This window comes from Daktulosphaira vitifoliae, unplaced genomic scaffold (assembly GCF_025091365.1).
Source record: "Daktulosphaira vitifoliae isolate Bord-2020 unplaced genomic scaffold, ASM2509136v1 Scaffold_2, whole genome shotgun sequence".
NCBI classification, from domain to species: domain Eukaryota; kingdom Metazoa; phylum Arthropoda; class Insecta; order Hemiptera; family Phylloxeridae; genus Daktulosphaira; species Daktulosphaira vitifoliae.
Window position 1 is genome coordinate 790,097 of NW_026099573.1, and position 21,982 is coordinate 812,078.

The window sequence follows — 21,982 nt, forward strand, 5'->3', positions numbered from 1 at the left end:
AACCCGCAGGAGAACTTCAACCTATTCCACTACTCTGTTGTAAGCCCCTTGATAGACTAACAGCCGACTTTCTTGGTCCATTAGTCAGTAGTAACAATAAAAAATATATTTTAGTTTTTACATGTCAAAGCACCAAATATGTATTTACAAAAGCCACTAGATCGGCTGATGCCAACACTGTAATTAGATTTTTGATAAATTTCATAACCAAGTATGGTGTAATCCGCTATCTTTCTAGCGACCGAGGCTCTCATTTTCGCAATTCCGCACTAGAACAAGTTTGCAAAAACTTTGGAATAAAACAAATATTCTCTTCTAGTTATGCTCCACAATCACAAGAGTTCACTGAAAGAATTAATGGTGTAATATGCCAAGCTATTAGACACTACATTTATTATATATTATTATCTACCTTATATAACATTTAGTTATAACAACACTCCTCAAATATCCACTAACCACACGCCTTTTTATTTATTACACGGATTTAATGCTAAAAAAATATAGGTATAAATGAAAAAAAAATACTTGGGAACAACATGAATCGGAACTCAATTAACAAAAGCCACTTCATCAAAATAAACAGGTCAATAGTCAACCATCGGATAAACCAAAGTGTGGAGTATGTGGCTGCTCAAAGTATTTACAAAAGAAACTGTCGATACAAGGATTACAGCTGCAATATATGCAATTCAAAAGGTCATTTGGCCCCTATGTGCAAAAATGGTAAGAGTTTTAAGCAAAACTATGATAACTGTTCATACACTAAATTTTTAACTGAAAATTCTAATGAAACAGTAGACGATCAGGCAGTTGCATACAACTTGTCTGATACATTTTTTAATTTGATAGAAACTAATTCTCAAAATAGAATTAAACAATTTACAACTAATTTATTAACAGAGAATGTAGATGTTAAATTTGAAATAGACACAGGATCTTTACATAGTGTAATTACAAATAAAATGTATTCTGCTCTTTTCAGTAATATCACAATGTTAGACAATGGCATTTCCCTCTCTGATTATGTAGGAAACAACATAAATCCAATAGATAAAATTGAATTAAATGCCAAATATTTAGAAATAGAATTTAAAATGTGCATATACGTGATAGAAAAAGGTGGGCCTCCACTGATAGTCAGAAACGACTTAAAAAAAATAAATTATTCACCCTTAAAAATATTTATTTTAAATGGCAAGTACTATTTTTAACTTGATAAAACAAAAGTCAAAAAAAGTACAAACAGTTTTGTGCATGTAATGTTTTTTTTTCGTTTAGAAGTTTTGTTAAAAAAAAAAAAAGAATTTAAAAATAGTTCAATTTTAGTAAATTAATTATTTTTTTGTTTGAAAAATTTGCAAGCTTATATTTGATGCTGTGTTGGAAGTCTTTTAACTTGTGGTTTTATAATTATACATACTATTTTGTTTAATATCCGTTCATATACACCCAAGACTACAGATTTATATTAAAATGTTTTACATATGTTCGGGCGCCGATCAGATGTAGCGCCACTTTTTGTACTACCGGTTAACGCGATCGAAATTGTTTTGCGTCGTTGTGTACGGCAAGTCTGTGTTTGGCACTTATGCTAAAACGATCTTATGACGGACAGTGGAGTGCCTGAACTTGAGAGCCCACAGCTAAGATCCGTGATCGCCAATTCGATAGCCAAGAGAAATTTTGGATGCCCATCCGCTGGTTCATGTTGTGGAGAACGTTTCTGGTCCTAATATGAAGACGTAATAAAGGAAGTAACCAGGTTGCATATAAACCATTTAAATATGTAATTGTGTAGTAATGGTATATTAATTTATGTAATATTGTGTTTTAATAATAATAAATTTACATTTATTCTGTTAATATTGAAGAGTATTATCATTAAATTTTAGTTGATTAAGAGTCAAGTCGTGTCCATAACAGGCGAAAATACTGGATGCCCCGACCAAGAGGTGTTTCGAGTTAAAAATTGATGGCATAACAACATATATCAATTTCAATCATACTTAAATTATTTAAAATTAATAAGCATAACTAATTATTGGTTACAGCTATTGGTATTTTTAATATTAAACGAATATTAAAGTATAATATTTAATAATGAAAAAATAATTATAACTATACTTATTTAATAATAAATATTCAGTACCTATTGATCGTGCTGCTTCATTCACTAAATTGACGTAAGTTATATATTTTTTTCGAATTTTATGACCAATGCTATCTCTCCAGGTTTTCCAAGTGTACAATAACTCTTCATAATCTCTTGAATTAGCCATAATTTTAACTAAATCTATAAAATATTTTTTAAACTAGCTTATATTAATGGTTTATGTAATTTTAATAACTTTCATTAAAAATTTTAATTAGGGTGGTTCAAAAAGTTTCAAATATTTGATCACATTAATTTTACAGGTTATTAAATTTTCATAAAAACATACACTATTTAAATTTAAAAACAATAAGCCATTTCTTTTGTATAAACCTATCATGATATGTCGAAAGAAATAAATATTTTAGTTTTGCTTATTGTGTACATTCAAAAAATTAAATTTTCAATTATTGCTATTAGTACCCCCGCACCAAAAACAATAAAATGGTGGTATGAAATTGATAATCCTTTTATTTTTGGCGAAAAAAATATATTCAAATTAATATGTTAATTAAAACATTTTGTTATGTTTAAATAAAATTTAATTATATGTAATGTAATGTATTGTATTTTGCTATAAAAATAAAAATGTAATTAATTGTTCATTATTATGTTGCATTTATTTATGAATATCGCGTAAAATATTTTATTTTAATAAGTACCGATACGAATTTTAAAGAGTTGTATAAAAAATAAATTTCTAAATTATTCATTTATATTTTTTGTGTTTTAGTTCGTAAAATAGTTTAAACAGTAATTTAAGCAATTTAAATAATTTGTTAGTCTCAGATACAAAATAAAAGATTTAATTTTAACAACCACCCTAATATACATTTTTAACAATTTTTTTTAATAGTAATAACCTTACCAGGCTCAAGTTTAAGTTCGCAATAGGAAGTCAAATGATAATTAAATGGACAAATTTTTGTTTTAGTATAGATGTCCTTCATTTCATTAAGAAGCAAACTGATCTATTAAAAAATAATTTTCTCATATAAACTAATGGTTAGTTATGAGATGGAAACTTCAATATATTTGTATTTGTAATTCAGTCTCAATTCAACGTCATGTTATTGAAACACACAATAATTTATTAATTGTGTTAACAACATTACGTACTCGGACCGGTTTATACGGTCAACGCATTTTTCCTACTACATCAGTAGTGTAGTTTTTTATGTTGGTAAGAATTGTATATTTCTAAATTGACTGGACCAATTACAGCAATTTGAAGTGCTGTTAATGGAAACAGTTCTTTTAATTTGAGTGCACTACTTGTCATTGCATAAATTGCGATCTTGTTTTTTTTCTTAAGCTACTAATTAGCTGATAGATAGTTTTTTTTGTGGTTCATTGCTACTAATTGGCAAATGTATTTAAACTAATTGTGATATTAAAAATTGTAGTTCCTTAATTTTATTTGTTATTACTGTGTTATTGTTTACTAGTTATTGTCGTGTTTCATTTAGTTATAGGTAGCATTTCTAGCCAGCAGCTCTGTGAATTGTGAGTACTATTATTAATAAATTTGTCTTTTGCTTTACATATTTGTTACACCATTGTTCCTTTTTTTTGTCATTTTTATACATATTGTTTATTACTATAATTATTTTCAAAAGAGTGAGTTGAAAGTTATATATTATTGGAAAAGTCATATTTATTTGCTATTGATCATTGAAGTTTATTTCTGTTGTTATTTAGTTATATTTTTTTAGAGTTTATATTTATATTATTGTTTATGAGCCAAAGGGGCTACATTTATACTCTTCTTTTATTATTAAAAATATTATTACAATTAATTCAAGTTTAATTTACATTAATTACTTTAAGAGTTCTAAATACACAAAACAAAATCATATTTATTCACAACATAGATCACTGGTTTTGTGCAAGCGAACCCTCCCACCACCAATGACTCTATTTACACGGCATTACACTACACAGTCTGATCGGTATTAATGCTTTTAGACGGTTCGGGTACGCTCTATAATATTTAGTGCCCCTGTCTCTAACATATTGATTTTCTAATAATATCTAAAAAAAAAATGCGGAGAAAATTTGCAGTCATTTGGAGAGCATAAATTTTGAAAAATATAATAAAATCTTAAAGATTTTTTTATTAACTTATGATCCCCAACCGTCTAACATTTTTGAAGTGACATAATAATTTTAAGTCAAACTTATTATTCATTAATTGGTAACTTAATCAAAAATGTATTTTTTCAGGAAATTGTTAATATTAATAAAATAAATACTACTTTATTCGAATAAAGATGATAAATAAAAAATGATGAATAAAAAATGTATTAATAAGGATTATCTGATTTTTTTTTTTGAGAAAATTTTTTATAAAATTACATGTTAATAATTACATATAAGTAAATTATTATATAATTTAAAAATTAAGTAAAATGACTAATACCTCATATAGTTTAGTATCTGGTAAATTTGATGGCCCTTTAAATGCCAATAGTTTTAACTGCCGCTGTACATCCGTATCAGATATTCTCGTCCACATAAAATTCGACGCTTTTCGCCAAGATGCTCTATTAAATTTNTCTGTAAAAAAAAAAAAATTTACAATAAAAAATTTTACAAAGATATTTAAATTAGAAAATCGGATTTTCTTTCAAAGGACGTAATAGCTAGAATTTGATTGATGAACCGGAAATTGAGTAAATTTTTCGGAGAAAGATTTTTAATTAACTTAATTAAACTTTGTTTTTGTACGACTTAATTAATTTTGTGTTATATTTTTATATTATATTTTGACTTTTGAAAAATTTTAAATAATGTTTTAGCTTTAATAGGAGGTAAAATAATAATTTTATTATTATGTGTTTTTTTATGTATGTGGTCACTTTTAATCAGGGGGTCTATTTTTAAGTTTGGAATAATCATTAACGAATGTTTTAGTACACTAAAACATTAGATTATGATTTTAGTGCACTAATGGAAATTCGTATTTTTGAATTTTATTTTTTATTAATCTAAAAATATTGCACTAATCGTACATCGTCTAATCTAAAGTCATTTCAAACCAATAATTATTGTTGCGATATTTTAAATTATATTGGCTGTACTGTATTTTATATTAATTTTATCATTAATACTTGATAAAATTTATAATAACAACAAAATTTACCCATGAAAAATTTATTGCTGTTTATTCGTTAATATTTTTAATTTAATTTTTCGTGTTATTTTTTATAATGAAAGCTGATAAAGGTCAATTGTTAATTGATTTTGTTCATAAGTACCCTAAATTAAAAACGAAAAATTTAGATCATCTTTTACTACGCAAGAATTGTTATGACAAAATATAACAAAAATTTTGAATCAAACTATTGGCCCAAAAGAAATTTTCTTGGAAATTTCTTTTTAAGGTAACGTAATTTTGAGTTATATTTCAAAAATTTTAAAATTGATGAGTATTTTCCAATTTTTTATTTATGACAATATATTCAACTATATTAAAACCAGGATCTATTGATTATTAAAATCTTTCCAGCAAGAGTTGAGAAATTTTATGGATAGTCATAAAAAACAAACGCACATTATGACAAACCTTTTTAGCTTTGCATCGAAACTAATAATTAAATTATAAGAAAGAAAAGTTTCATGAATTATATTATATTAGTTTCCGCAAAAAATTCTCATAAAAAAGTAATTAGTAATTTTAAAGTGTAAAATTCTACAAGACTGTAGTGAGACCAGCTATGATGTAAGGTTCAGAGTGTTGGGCGTTTGATAAGAAAGTAGAGCAGAGAATGAGTGTAGCATAGATGAGAATATTTAGATAGATGAGTGAAGTGTCTAGAGAAGATAGGATAAGGAACGAGCATATAAGAGGGAGTATAGACGTAGCGTCAATCGTGGATAAGATGAGAGAAAATAGACTTAGATGGTTTGGTCATGTTATGAAGAGAGAAGAATCCGAAGCCGTAGGAACAGCTGTAGAAATGAATGTTGAAAGATGAAGAGGTAGAGGAAGTCCAAAAAAGAGATGGAGGAATGCTATTGAATGCGATATGAGGACAGCTGATTTGAGCGTAGATGATGTGGGATATCGTGTCCAGTTGAAGTTTAGGATAAGGGTGGCCGACCTCAAGTAGTTGGGATTAAGGCGAGTAAGAAGAAGAAGATTCTAAAGGTTGCAGTAGAAAATAGAAATTAAAATAATAATAATAATAAAAATTATACTATTACACTAACCATTAACGATTAGCGTATACGCAGTTAATAAAAAACCCAGCACAGGGGGTCGCGGCACAGTGGTGACGTGCCATGGTTGGTTCAAGTATAATGATATCTGACAGTGATTAAAATCACTATCAAAAAAAAAAATGCTTCGATGCAAATCTTTAGATAGTGTTTAATTTAAAAAAAATGGTGTATTATTCCAAAAGCTACATGATCTGCTAGTTCCTTATTAATATCCTGATTAAGATAAAGTATGATGTCGAATGAAAAAGAGATTATTAAAAAATATTATTTCTCATAAAAAAATTGTATTGATCTATGCATTTTTAATATTTAAAGCCCCCCCGAATATAGGGGAAAAAAAAAGATTTAAAAAAAAGTATGTCAAATGAAAGATGTATATAAATACTACTTCTCATGAAAAAATTGTATTGAACCATATATTTTTCAAAAAGTTAGGTCGCAGCTGAACCGTACCCGCACGCACATGATTGCAGCACATTACTTATGATATATGATTCTGCATATTGCTTGGACGACGCTGCTAGTCGACCAAACACTGCTCGTGTGTACATACGTATCTCCATATACTGAGTGAAAATACTTTAATGATCGTACACGACAAATGTATTAACTATTTAAAAATTTATATTTAAAAATGTAGAATTCAGAATATACAATTAACTTTCTTCTTTTAATTAATTAAAGTAATAATCATTATCGTCAATATTGATCGTTTGGTGGGTAAATAATTACATCAAGTAGAAAATTTTATTATGATTTTGAAACCCAACCCATCCAACTTAATACATTCAACTTGTTACGTATTTTTTTTTATTTTAATTTTAAATTAGTCCATAGGAAAAATTCTACCTTAATGTTAGACCAGATTGGGTTGGTTGCTCTGACGAAAATTCCTTGTAGAATAGTGTTTTTATTCATAATTAACAAAAAAATATTTTCTGACATTTTTGCACCAAACCCTTCAACTTTAATGCATGTTTGTTTTAAAAGTAACAAAATATACAACTTTTTTACAAATTTTTAAATTTTATCTTAAATTACAACATTAAATTATTGATCTTAATTGATTTAATACTAAATTTAATTAATATAATAAATATTTATTTATATATTATAATTAGAAATCATAAGACTTGAAATTATGATATATATATAAATAAGGAAATAGGAATTCATGTTCATTCAGAATAATTATTTAATATATCATTGTAAAAAATAAACACTATCTATAGATGTGCATCTAAGTGATATAGATTTAATCATTGTCAGATATCATATATACTTGTTCCAACTATTCTACGCCCCCATTGTACCACGACTCAACTATGCTACTGTTATTTTTTTAATTATAAATGCATATACTTTAGGTCAAATTACCGTTCTTTGTATTTTTATAATTTTCTAAATCAATATTTGTGACAAGTTTTATGCCTATATTGTCTTTGCCTACATTGTTATGCCTACATAAGAGGTGAGATATGTACATCCATTTTATATATAAAAAAAAATAAATAAATAAGATTTAAGTATAGATTATAAAGATTTCCAGGGTGAATTATTGCAGTTCAGAAAAGAACTTCTCTTTCCAGAAAAAAATATTCTAGCTATCAATGGCGTTTGATAAATTACAATTTAAAATTTATAACTGAAAAAATAATTTACTCACAAAGGTCAGAATATTTAAATTAAGAATGTTATATTGATTTTATTTAATCTTTTTAAATTAAATTAAATTAATTGATTAATTAATAAATAAATACATTTTATTTATTTATTTTGTATTCATCCTTTAAACTTATAAGAATGTCAAGTTAATTTTTTATATGGGAACATATTTAACTACTTTATAAAATAAAAAAAGGATCTAATTAAATAAAAAATGGTAAAACAGTTGGGTCACGTGATATAGTTGGAATAAGTATAAAAGACTAAAATCACTATCATAAAAACACTTGAATGCAAATCTATAGATAGTATTTAGTTCTTAAAATGAATTATTGAATTAATCTGAAGGAACATGAATTCTATTTCCTTATATATATCTTGATTTTAAGTTTTATGATTTCTAAGTATAATGAATAAATATTAATGATTACAATTAATTATAGCATGAAATTGATATTTAGTAATTTAGTATAGTCACTTTTACGGAAAAATGATAACAAATTATAAAGTAGTAGTTACTTGTATGACAAATATGTATACAAATTAGAGGGCTTTATGCAATACATATCAAATAAAACTTGTTTGTTCATAACCATCATCTATAAAAGGCAATGCCTTGTTGTTGAGGTCACTCCACTCTGTTTGTCGTCAAATTCTCCAGTAAAGCAAAAGACGCTTAATTCATAAATTCCAGGATACCATTTCCTCTACTTGTTCCAGTTTTTGACTATCTATGTATACATTAGATTTTACTTTCGGGTCCCTGACGCAGTCTAAGATCTTCGTTATTACACTATTTATTTTATTTCTGATTTTCTAAAAATTTTATCCATTTCTATAACTGCCCGCTGTATATAATCTTCACTCTCTGCTATTACCACAATTTCATCGGCAAATCGTATCATTGAAAAAATTTTTCCACCAATTTTGATTCTAATATTTAGTCTTATTAGCTTTACTTTCACTATATTTATAACTTTTTCGATGTAGTAGTTAAAAAATGATAACGTACACCCTTGTCGGACTCCTTTTTTTATTTAAGCGTAGGTTGTGATTTTTCCTTTTTTAATGCAAGCTGTCTGATTCTTATAAAGATTGTGCACGATTATTAGGTCTTGTTGTTCACCATTTATTTCTTGTAGTGTGAGAAGCATTTTGCTCTAATTTACTTTGCCGAAAGCCTTTTCCAGGTCTATGATAGCCAAGTATGTAACTTTATTTCTATCGAACTGTTTTTCAATTAGCATTTACAGTCCTAAAATATCTTTTCGTGTACTACTTTGTTTCTGAACCCTTAATGATAATTTTTTAAGTAGTGTTCCACTTTTACTTCTATTTTTCGATTTATAATTTTTATTGGGATTTTTGATACATATGTTAGTAGACTCAGCGTTTTAAGCTGTTCACAAGAATTTGCTCCACTTTTCTTTAGCATAGTTACAAGAATGCTTTTACAGTAATCATTCGGCATAACTCCTTTTTAATATGTATCCCGTGTTAGTTGATATTTTCGTACTAGCACATTTCAATAACTCTGCTGTTATATTATCAATCCCAGGCGCTTTATTTTGTTTCAAGTCATAAAGCGCTAGTTCAAATTCTGATATTAAAATGGGTAGCATTGTTTCTTCCTCATTTGTTGTAATTTCCTCCAATTTTTTTCTTCCTCATAAACCTTTTCAATAAACTTTTTCCATCGTTTTATTATGTTCTCATTATCAACTAATAATTGGCCATTTTTATCTATGATATTAGTACAATTTCGTTTTCTCTTTCCCACAAATTTTTAGATCTTACGCATAGTCTATTTTATTAACTTTGAATAGTTCATTAATTTCGCCACACTGCTGTTCCAATTATTTTTATTTGGCTTTCTGGCTTATCGATTAACCTGATTCTTTAGTTGGCGTTACTTTTGTTGTCCTTCTCTTGTGTTATTGTTTTATATATTTTCGTCTTTTATCTATAAGTTTTACTATTTCCTTGTCAATCCATGCTCTTCTTGGCTCTTTTTTTGTCAACACAGTATCCGTCGCTTTTATGATAGCTGATTTTATGTTCTCCCATTATTTATTCAAAGAATCATCTACGTTTCCTTTTTGGTATTCGCGATCCATATGGTGTCTATATTATTCTACAACCTCTGCTCTCTTAAGTAATCTGACACTATATTTGTCTTGCTGTACTTTTGGTCTTTGTGGTTTTTAATATCCGAGTTTGTATTTCGTCATTACAAGATTGTTATCGCTGTCACAATTAGCACTTGGGTAAGCTTTACAGAGTTGAAAGTGATTTTTCACCAGTATGTTATTTGATAGCGGGCAATATTGCCTTGTATTTTCTATGTATATACTCTTCTCTTGGGGTTTTAAAATTAGGTGTTTGTTATAACTATCTCATTTTCTCTGTAGAACTCTACTACTCTTTCGCCTCTTGCATTTCTCAAGACAACTATATCGACTATTATTTCATAAGCCCATGTTATTATCGATAACCAAGAAATATTTTTTTTTAATGATATACATTATTACATTGCTGGATAAAATATTCATATGACTCTGTCCATATGGGTCACGTGGCCCTGTACCACCCTCTAAATACACCACTACTCCAGACCACTATTTTAACGAGTCTTTTAAGTATGCCAATATTAAGATGTTTATTGGTGGGAAGCTGATTTTTGTTTTGGAATCTAGGTGTACCAATGCTATTCTTCTTCTGATGTCAGGTGTTAATTTATTGTTGGAAGCTATGATACTTCCAAAGCAGCAGAATTTTTGGATCTGTTTTAAACGTATATTGTTTATTTGTATATTAAGATTTAGATCCGAGTGCATTTTACTTATAAGCATTGTTATGGCTTTTATGGAATTTATTTTCATTTTAAATTCATCAAGTATACTTGGTAGAATTTTTAGCCTATTCATATCATGTTCGAACTCTTATAAGATAACGATGTCATCTGGAAAGCAAATACTGTGTATATGTTGACCATTTATTTTAACTTAATTGCTCTTGGTTTTCATTATATTTATGCTCATTTCAATGAAAAAAAAGAATAGTTTGGGCGATGAGGCGCATCCTTATCTCACTCCTTTCCTTATTCTTGCTTCTTTTACTGATCCATATACATTTATTTTTGTCGTTTGATATTTATACAAGTTGATGGTAAGCCGTCTATATTTCCAATCAATTCTTTTTCCTCTTAGTGTCTTGAATAATATTTTCCAATCCACTTTATCGAAAGTTTTTTCTAGATCTATGAATGTGACTATCGTATTTCTATTCAGTATAATTCTCTCAAGGATCTGTCTCAGTACTAATATAGCTTCTCTTGTTTCTCGTCCTTTCCTAAATCTAAACTGATCTTCCGATATATTGTGTTCTCTCTCAATCTGTTCTTGATAATATTTAGAAGTATTTTTCAAGTGTGAGAAAGGAATATTATAGTTCTGTATTTTTTACATTCTTTTGCATTAATTTTCTTTGGAATTGCTGACACAGTACCGTATATTTTACGATACGTTTAGTACACGGTCACCTCATCTTTTTCATCAGCCGCCTTATTACATCGTGAGCCCAGTCTGATTAGAGTACCCCCGCTATGTAACTAGGGTTCAAAGTCCATCTACTGGAGCGCCGGCAGTGAACGATATATCTTGACTTCGACGTCCTACGTGAACTAACGCCACCCGTCTTTTTCTCGTGGCGTACTTGTAAGGTAATATCTATATATATTACTATTGCACTAGTGTATCATTCTAAATTTTATTTTGCTGTTTAATTTTAAATACATTAATATTCATATATATATATATATATTTCTTTATTTAACATTTTCTTGTTTTTTTTTCTCTCGGCAAGTATCGCTACATCATTTGTTCAACGTCTTTTTTTTTTGTTTCCTTAAAAAGAAAAAAGGTTATTGACACATGGAATAATTCCGTGCCACTGTTATAGTTCTACTCTTGGCCAAATCCAGTGGTAGAATTTTTGCGTAAATTTCAAATCTGTAATTAGATTTTTTCTATTACCTATTTTTATATAAAAATAGCATGTTTTTTAATCATGGCAGCTATTTTTACATATAAGATAAGAAATAAATATAAAGTATTTTTGAAAATAAGTTATAGCAATTTAAAGTTGAAATTATAAAATATAAAAAAAACGTGTGGCACTTGGGGACTGCCGCGGTAAAGCTATTGCATAGCATTTTCATCAAGAGGATATAAAGAGGCTATTTTATAAAGAGGATAATTCCTCTATATAGAAGGGGGATCAAAACTTTAAACATGCATATTGAAACTAGGACATTTTCAATTTAATTTTTGAAAGTGTTCCAGAAATACTGCCACTTTTATATTAATCTTAAATTAAAGTTTATATAATATACTTTAATTTGAAAAAAAAAATTGACCTCTTAATGTTGAAAACAGACACCAAAGTTAAAGAAAAACGTACGATTTCCATGAAAAAATTCTGTTAATTATATTTTTAAATTTAAATTTTAGCTTCTATGCGAAGCTGAGAAGATACTGGTATTATTATGATGTGTTTTTTTTTTTTATTTATTTTAATAAAGAATTTTTTTTTCAAATTTTAAGGCTCATGTCTTCAATAGATACAATTTTTGATACTAGACTTATAATTGAAAAAAATCAATCCAGTTGAAGCTTGGGAAAAATGGTGAGTGACACACATACACAAAGCAAAGTACAAAATAGTAAAATTGATACCCTCTCATTTTCGTATCAAAGCTAAAATAAACTTTAAACAAAGTCTATAAAGACAATTATTATTTTTAAAAAAATTTCATCCAAATGATAATTTATAAAAAAAAAACTTAAACAGTTGTCAATTAGGTTCAAAATGACCTCTATATGGGTAATTTTTTTATCATAACCACTTTAAAAGTAAAAAAATTAAGATTTTTTAGGTAACATGTTTTTGAATCTATCAGACATTAGATATTTTTAAGTTTTTCCCCTTTTTATCTTATAAGAGTAACAACTTAATTTTTGTAATAGTAATAGTTCTAATAAACTTTTTTATTTTTATATTATGTTCTAATTAAAAAAATGAATAATTGACAATAATTATTAAACCAATATTTTGAAAATTGTTAACAATTTTATATAGAGACAAGAAGAATTTGACTGAGAAAAATCAAGTGATAAAAGAACATTCACACCTCACTTCCAGCTATTATTTTTAATCGTTAATAAGTTGTAAAATACTGGATTTTAAAAATGTTATATCTAATATTTTTTCTAATTATATCATAATCTATTAAATAAGTTAGTTTTTTCGGTTGTGCCATAGATGGATAGTACGGCGAGTTTCGATTTTCATCGTCTTGAGCTGAACCTGCACTAACTGGTTTTACTGTAGGGGTAGGTGTGTACGGTGGATGGGAATAGCTTCACTTAGGTACAGGTGTGTCTTCTATACGTACGCGCTGTGCGGAAATTGATAGATATTACTTTTTGGTTTTTGTTATGTGGGCGTTATTTGGATACTTAAAATCCCCTTTTCTAGTTATAATAAAATTAATACACAAAACAGTGTGTATTAGTATTTCTTCAGCAAATATGCTGAAATAAATGTAAATAGTTGACTGCATCGAGCTCAACTGTAACACGCCATAGACTGAAGATTGGTCACTGTTCGGTATCATTCTTTATTATATTCGCCACATATATGGTTGACGCACTTAACAATTATTAATGTAGAACTAAAGAGCGCCAGTTCAGACTAAAACGTTTTGTGTTTGTATAAATTTTAGCTGTTAAGAATATTTTATGTGACGTATTAATGCTATATTTTATTAAATTGTTTAAATTACCCATAGACTAAGTTATAAACTATTGATATTGTATGCTTAATAGCAATAAAATAATATAAAATATAGTACATAAAAATTTGATTTATTACAAAGAACCATCAATAACGAAATCTTCATTCGGCAACTTTTGTGCGGGTAGTTGCGTCATGCATAGACAATTAGGAATATTTCTATTTAAAATATTTAAGTTGCTACACTTGCACCCTAAGGGTGGACATTAAAATTATTTAACCATTTAAAACTCTAGACATAAATACTACTTAAATAAAACATAAGGAATGACTATAAAAATTATCTCGTAATTGATAAATTGAAAAAAAACAAAATTATAGAAGAAGTAAAAAATCTAAATTTTATTTTAATTTTTTGTTCAATTAAAGTGATCACGGTAGAACATCATTCTGTATAATATACAAATTATTCTTCTAATTCTTTCTCGCCTTAATCCCTAGTACTTGGGATCGGCCATCCTTATCCTAAACTTCCACTTGACACGATATCCCACATCATCTACGCTCAAATCAGCTGTCCTCATATCGCATTCAATAAGATTCCTTCATCTCTTTTTTGGACTTCCTCTACCTCTTCTTCTTTCAACATTCATTTCTACAGCTGTTCCTACGGCTTCCGATTCTTCTCTCCTCATAACATGACCAAACTATCTAAGTCTATTTTCTCTCATCTTATCCACGATTGACGCTACGTCTATACTCCCTCTTATATGCTTGTTCCTTATCCTATCTTCTCTAGTCACTCCACTCATCCATCTAAGCATTCTCATCTCTGCTACACTCATTCTCTGCTCTACTTTCTTATCAACCGCACAACACTTTCTTTTTTTCCTTCCTTTGTTCCTAGACTATCATACAACTCAGCATACCCCTTAAACTTCGCCTTACTTACTGTACACTTAGCTTCTTTGCACAAGCGTTTATATTCCATCCAATCTTCTTACTTTTTGCTCTGCTGCCATACTTTGAATTGATTTTTCTTACTTTCTATGATTTTTTGAACGTCCTCATCCAACCACCAGGTTTCCTTGTTTCCTGGCATTCAACTCCTACTCTCACCAACAATCTCCTTTGCAGTATTCTTTACAGAACTAGTAAATCTATTCCACACATCATTTATGTCTCCCTCGACATTCCACACCGTCCTCTCTTTTACCGTCTTTTTAAACTCTTTTTCATTTTCCCCTTTCAATTTCCACCACCAGATCTTAGATTTCCCCCCTGTGTTTCTTCTATTTTTGTTTATTCTTTTTACGGCACACCACAACTCCATTAACATCAGTCTATGTTGTGGAGTTACACTCTCGCCTGGTATAACTTTACAATCTTTTACTCACTTTACGCTCTCTCTTCCCATATAAAATATACAATCTATGATCTATTCCTCCCACTCTTATAAGTTATATAATGTTCTTCCTTCTTTCTAAATTAAGTATTAACCACAGCAAGATCATATTATACAGCGAAATCCAGTATTCTTTCTCCAGCCTCGTTCTTCCCACTAAAACCATACCCTCCGTGTACTCTTTCATATCCTCTCCTCTCATTACCTACACGTCCATTCATATCTCCACCTATCACCGCACCCTCATTGCCAGGTACCCCTTGCATCACCTCATCAATCTCTCTCCAAAACACTTCCTTGTTTATTTCATCAAATCCTATTTGTGGTGAATAGGTACTTATTACATTCAGCACTTTTTACCTCGAATACTTTACGACTATAATTCTATCACTTTTCCTACCTTCTTCTACTACTTTACTTTTCATCTCCTCATCCATTATTATCCGTACACCATTCTTTGTACTAGACTTACCTGAGTATATTATTTTATAACTCTCACCTATTTCCCTCAATTTCTCTCCTTTCCACTTGGTTTCTTGCACACAACAAATGTTAACTTTTCTCCTCTTCAATACTTCTATTAATTCTCCACTTCTGCCAGTTAATATTCCAATATTCCAAGTACTTATTCTTACTTTGTATCTATCTATCTTTCTCCCATATACACGAGTTCAGCCTAGAGTTAAGTGGTGATGTCCCTACACCGTTGACACTACAAGCGTTGGGTAGACCTGTACACATGACAGGTGAAACAGCTACCGCACAAGTTGTCCGGCTGGTATCAAACACTTTATTTCTTAGGCCTTCTCCGTATTGAAATTTTTTATTTCCTCTCATCTGTTGTCCCTGCGTACATCCGAGGTGGAACAATTCGTCTATGTTTTGTACAAGACACTTCGTACTATTTGACAAAAATATTTAAGCCGGCTGTCGCAACCTCATTAGTCGTCTTTTACGACTGGCAGATGGGCCATGGAAATATTTTTATCATAATATACAAATATTATAATAACTGTATAATGTACAAATTAAAATTTATAATTTATATTGCATAATATTTTTTTTTGATAACGTATAATCTTACATTTTTATTTTTTTAAACTGTTAAGCTCGAAAATAGAACTATTTTAAAAATAATGTTAAACCTTTATATAATTACTCACAAAAAAACAGCTATTGATTTTATTTTCTATCTCTTACATAATTTAATTAAACAAACCATGTATTTTTTATTATGCTCTGTAATATTATTTGCGTACGTCCATTGAGCACTTGTTACTTTAAAACAAATTTCTGCAGCTTCACTTTCCCATTCTTTTAAAAACTGTACAGCTTCTTCTAAGTTGGTATTAAAACCCTAGTTAAACATAAAAATATTAAAAAATTGATCCAAGCATATTTTTTTTATATTTTACCAAAATAAAAATATTTAGAAACATAAAATTATAAATAGACTTTGATATAAAGTTCAAAAAGAGTTATTATTATATAATTAGCCTCTATTCTTGCTATTTGATTTTGGCTCTGTCTTACAATGATTTGACAGCTCTCACCGAACTGATTTCTTTCAATGATACGTCAAAATATAACAAATCGTATCTAGTCGAAGACATTACCCTCAAAAATTGAACGAATTTCCCTCGTTCTCCGTAAATGGGGGAAACCTTAAAAAAACTATAAATTTAAAAATCGCTAATTTTCGAAATTTTTTCAATTTTTTTTAATAAAAACTGTAATTACTTTTTCAAAAATGAACATATCAATATAATTTTTTTTTTATAGATGCTTGATGTCTTTACCTACTTTTTCACAAAAAATTAACTTTTTCAACTTAACTTTTGAAAGTGTTCCGGAAATACTGACACTTTTATATATATCTTAAATTAAAGCTAATGTAATGCACTTTATTATGAAGAAAAAAAATTTCGGACTTTATTTTATCTTTACGGTGAAAATGGCTACCAAATGATATTTTTGTGTGAAAATTTTCGATTTTGTATTTTACATTTTTTACTTTATTATGATATAACTTTTTGAAAAATGTATGGATCAATACAATTTTTTCATGAGAAGTAGTATTTATATACAACTTTAATACGACATACTTTTTTTTTAAATGAGACCATTTGCCTATATATGGGGGGCTTTAAATATTAAAAGTGCATAGACCAATACAATTTTTTATGAGAAATAATATTTCTTAATAATCTCTTTTTCATTCGACATACTTTATCTTAATCAGGATATTAATAAGGAACTAGCAGATCGTGTAGCTTTTGGAATAATACACCATTTTTTTAAAATTAAACACTATCTAAAGATTTGCATCGAAGCGTTTTTTTTTTTATAGTGATTTTAATCACTGTCAGATATCATTATACTTGATCCAACTATGCCACTTCACCACTGTGCCGCGACCCCCTGTGCTAGGTTTTTTTTAAATTATTATTATTATATTTGCAAGTAGGACTGATTTCTAGTAAACTACTTATGGAGTAATACCTTTTTACACAACACATATCTACGCTGGGTAATTCTACCGAAATCAGTAGCCTACATGTAAGGCAGCCCAAATGGTTTAACGTGCCATAATCGCATGAGGCTTGCTGTACAGCTAGTTTGATGCAAAGTCTCAATTTTGGCAGAGCCTAGTGAATATACATTTATTATAGTAATTAAATTTAAATATATTGTAAAATTTATATTTAATAATTTAATAATAACGAAATTTTGAGCTTTTCTCATGATTTTAAAAATACGATTTTTTAAATCTTCAGAAATTTTTTTATTTAATGATATTAATTTCAAATTTTCAAGTTGAGCTTAATAAGTTTAGAGTTTTACTTTTCTAATTATATTCTTTTATGTTAATTAAATACATAGGACCAAAAAGATACTAATTAGTAATGTCTAAAAAATAAGAGGTGATCAAAAATCTAATTTTAGATTTTAAATGAATGCAAAAAATTGGTTTAGAGAAATATATTTTTTTTCTCCAAAAAATACCTTTTAGACCAGTGTATATATTCAAATTTAACGATAATATTGTTTGAAGAGTTTGATTTAATTGTTTGTTATATTAAGCTCTTAAATTTTGATACACGTTTACAATAGATTAAACATAGAATTGAATGACATTATAATTTTTTTTTTTTTTCGTAAAAACTACAGTATTAAATTATTAAATATCAATTTCATACAAAATTTAATTTCTATAATAGAAGATATGTATGAAGACACTTGTACCAGGGTAAAAAATGTGTATGAAGTAACAAAGATTTTAGGTTAAGCATATAAGTTCACCAAGGTTCTGTTTTTTCTGCCTTCACATACTATCAAACCCAACTCAATGAATAGGTAGTGTTCAAATAGGAGCAATTTCCTTGTACCCTATATGACTATACTATTTAACTTAAACTATAGGTTTTAATAATTGAAAAAAATGATTAAAATAGAATGTTTTAACAAAACGAAAATTATTTTTACAAAAATAACTTGTTTTATTTAACTTTGCAGGCAGTTCACATATAGAAGAACAGTTGGTAGGTAAATTTTATGTATAACTTGTATTATATTATATAACCTTTTACTTTATAGGTTAATACGCCAATAAAAATTTACATGGTAATTTGTGTCGGACACTCACGAAAAAATTTAAACTTCATAAAAACATTGTAGCGCATACAACACAAAAAAACGATAGCACAGTGAGATCAAGACACAGTGTGGACGTGGCATAATTGGGACAAGTGTTGTGAACAGGCTTTTTGCTGCCTAATTTTAATTTTGCAATTTAATAGTATGTATTAATTTTGGGAACGGTTGCCCATTCTTTTTCTTGTATACAAAGTATTAACCAGACAAGAATCTAGTCCTTCTAAAACATTCGATGCTCAGCTCTTTTTCAATGTATAGGATGTACAGTTGCCGCCCTCTGAAGCGACGCGTCAGTTGTCGTTATCTACTCGTTCAATTGTCATATAGTTTATAGGGTCGAACCTGAACGACTCTCCATTGAACCACTATTTCACTCATTGTGTATAAAAAAAAAAAGAAAGTAAATTCGAAAGCGACACAAAGGCTAACGTCGCACATTCTTGGAATCGACGTTTATAGCTGTATCGTACTCGCCAATCAGGGCCGCCAACGGTATAGCACCATACACGCGACATCTGTCTTTGGTTAACTGTCAAAAATTTTACAAGTGTGATAACCGGTTCTGAAGCCATCTAGTAAATTGTTTTTTCTCTTTGAAATATTCAAACCATGGACAACGCGCATTATAGAATATAGCAACCACACCCATACGCTTTGAGTATGTCCTCTATCATTTTAATTTTTTAAAACACCATCGTTATCATCTGACTACACTTTGTAATTTTATCACTATCCAGAGTTGACCAGCTGATTTGGCCATCACCTCTACTACACATACAGGGGTTTTTTAATTATCAACGATAATAAGTAAGCAAATAAACAAGAAGTGTTTCTTTTTATTTTTTTTGCTACTTTTAAAATAAAATTATTTCATTTACCATTTGAATTAAAGGGTGTTACTTCATTTACTGTGTTCTTTCAAGTAAGTTATTTCAATTGGTATTTAAATTCAAGGATACCTTTTCATTCACTGACTCGTCATTTAAAAAGCTAAACCATGCAGTTATTTTACGTTAATACAATTCATTTAACTTCAGCAACACTATTTTTTCAATCCATCGCAATTATGTTCCTCGTACTGTGAGAAACTATACACATTGTTTTTGTTTTCGTTTTATAATATTAAAAAAAAATGTTCTTAATAGTAAGGTTGGTATATCTCATATATTTCAATTGGTATCATAGGTACCCCCTTTCTTGCAGAAAATAAATTAGCTATAGATTTCGCAAATCAGACTCTATCTTCTCGGATAACAGCCCCTCGCACAGGATCCGACATCCTGACACAACGACCCAGGTCCATAATACCAATTTATATAAAAAACCTGAAGGGACTTTTCTACTAGTCCATTCTAAATCGTTGCATAATGGATACGTATTACTGGGAAATATCATCAACAACGTCAACAAACAGTGTATATTATTATCAGCCATCTTTACTACCGAGTATTTACGCGGTCGCATTGCACTTTCGGCTTTATCGTTGGATGGCGACTGCGACACAGCTGCCTCTCTTCGTCTGACAGGTCGCGCGACGCTGAATGCACAGCGGGTGACACGAACTATCCGGCAATGTATTTGCACTTTTTCACTCCCAACTGACATACATATCAATATTTTTACATTTATTTATTGTCTTGTTAATATAATTGCAAGTATTAAATAATTATTATATTTAAAGTATGCATATCATTTAGTTAAACCATACCTTAGTAGTTAAGGTAAGTGCTAACTTAATTACAGAAATTATTATTTTTAGCACCCTTAGTTAAATATTTGAAAAATAAAGAACCTACAGCTTTAACTAGCCAAAAGTCTAGTAGATTCTAGAAAAGTGAACTTTTTGAGTCTTAATTAATTATAAGCTCATTAATTTTTAGGTTTAAGTTACACATAAGCAATAGCCATAGGCTTAATATACGGAAATTTTTCTTAAGTAGTTTGTATTAAAAATAAATATAAGGCGAATTCACTGGCCCGTCACGTGATCAGCGCGTTATTATCCCACTGACCTAGTTGTAATTTATTTATATACTTGTGACTTTATCAATCAGTATGTTAAGTAAGACCATACTCGAATTGTCAATTAAGAAATTACAAGGAGAGTTAGCGCTACGGGGACTCGCAACTGGGGATCTCAAAAGCTGATCTTATGTTCAGGCTAAAGGACAACCTGCAGTAGGAGGGTGTTAATGTGGAAATAATCAAGTGTTACCCCGTTTAACTCAGGAATCCTCTCCTTCAGAGCGAAGATGTCTTTAAAGGGAGTTCCAGTCAGACAAAAGGAGCTGGCAACGATAGACCGAACAATGCAATGGATAAAAGGAGGACGATAAAACCGAGTGGAATTTCTCACAGGAAACCTTATTTACTCGACCTTATGTTCATACCTTGGCGAGTACATAGCCAAAATTGAGGAGCTGGAGAACATGATGTCCGACCAGAGCTACCATATTGCCCGGCTGGAAACAAAGGTGTCCACTTTGACGTCGCAAGTCAACTGGCTGTACCAACAGGGGAACTATACCGCTACATCACACGCTTAAGTGAGTTATAGCTGACAGGAACGAAACAGGCACAGTATGGACATATAGTTGGGACAAGTATAGATGATATCTCGAAGTGATTAAAATCACTATCATATGAAACGCTTCGATGAAAAACTATAGATAGTATTTAATTTTAAGAAATTGGTGGACTATTCTAAAAGCAATTTTAACTTCAATTTTTCATTATTCTTAATTAGTAGTTCTATGATTTATAAGTATAAGTTAAATATATAATTAATTATCTATTATAGAAGTTAAATAAATATAGTATGAAATTGATTTATAATAATTTAGCATCATAATTTTTACGAAGAAATTATAAAAAATTATAATGTAGTTATTACTTTTATAGCAAACGTGTATAAATATTGAAAAGCTTAATATATAACTTTTCAGAAGATTGTTCATTTGAAAAAATGATCTTCTAGGAATTTTCATCAGAGTAAAAAATATACTTTTAGCTTCGATGCGAAGCGGAGAAGGTATTAATTTTACTATGATGTGTTTTTTTTTTTTTTTTTTTTTTTT

General features: G+C 29.0%; 1 protein-coding gene across 1 annotated transcript in view; it reads right to left on the reverse strand.

The window, feature by feature from the left end:
* LOC126900063 (angiotensin-converting enzyme-like) overlaps positions 1-21,982 on the reverse strand; it is a 66,939-nt gene that overhangs the window by 36,366 nt on the left and 8,591 nt on the right. The window contains exons 2-6 of the mRNA XM_050675495.1: positions 16,441-16,605; positions 15,914-16,094; positions 4,578-4,714; positions 3,024-3,126; positions 2,153-2,296 (exon numbers count right to left, since the gene is read on the reverse strand). Of these exons, the coding sequence (XP_050531452.1) occupies positions 2,153-2,296; positions 3,024-3,126; positions 4,578-4,714; positions 15,914-16,094; positions 16,441-16,605 (730 nt within the window). The remainder of the gene's footprint in view (positions 1-2,152; positions 2,297-3,023; positions 3,127-4,577; positions 4,715-15,913; positions 16,095-16,440; positions 16,606-21,982) is intronic.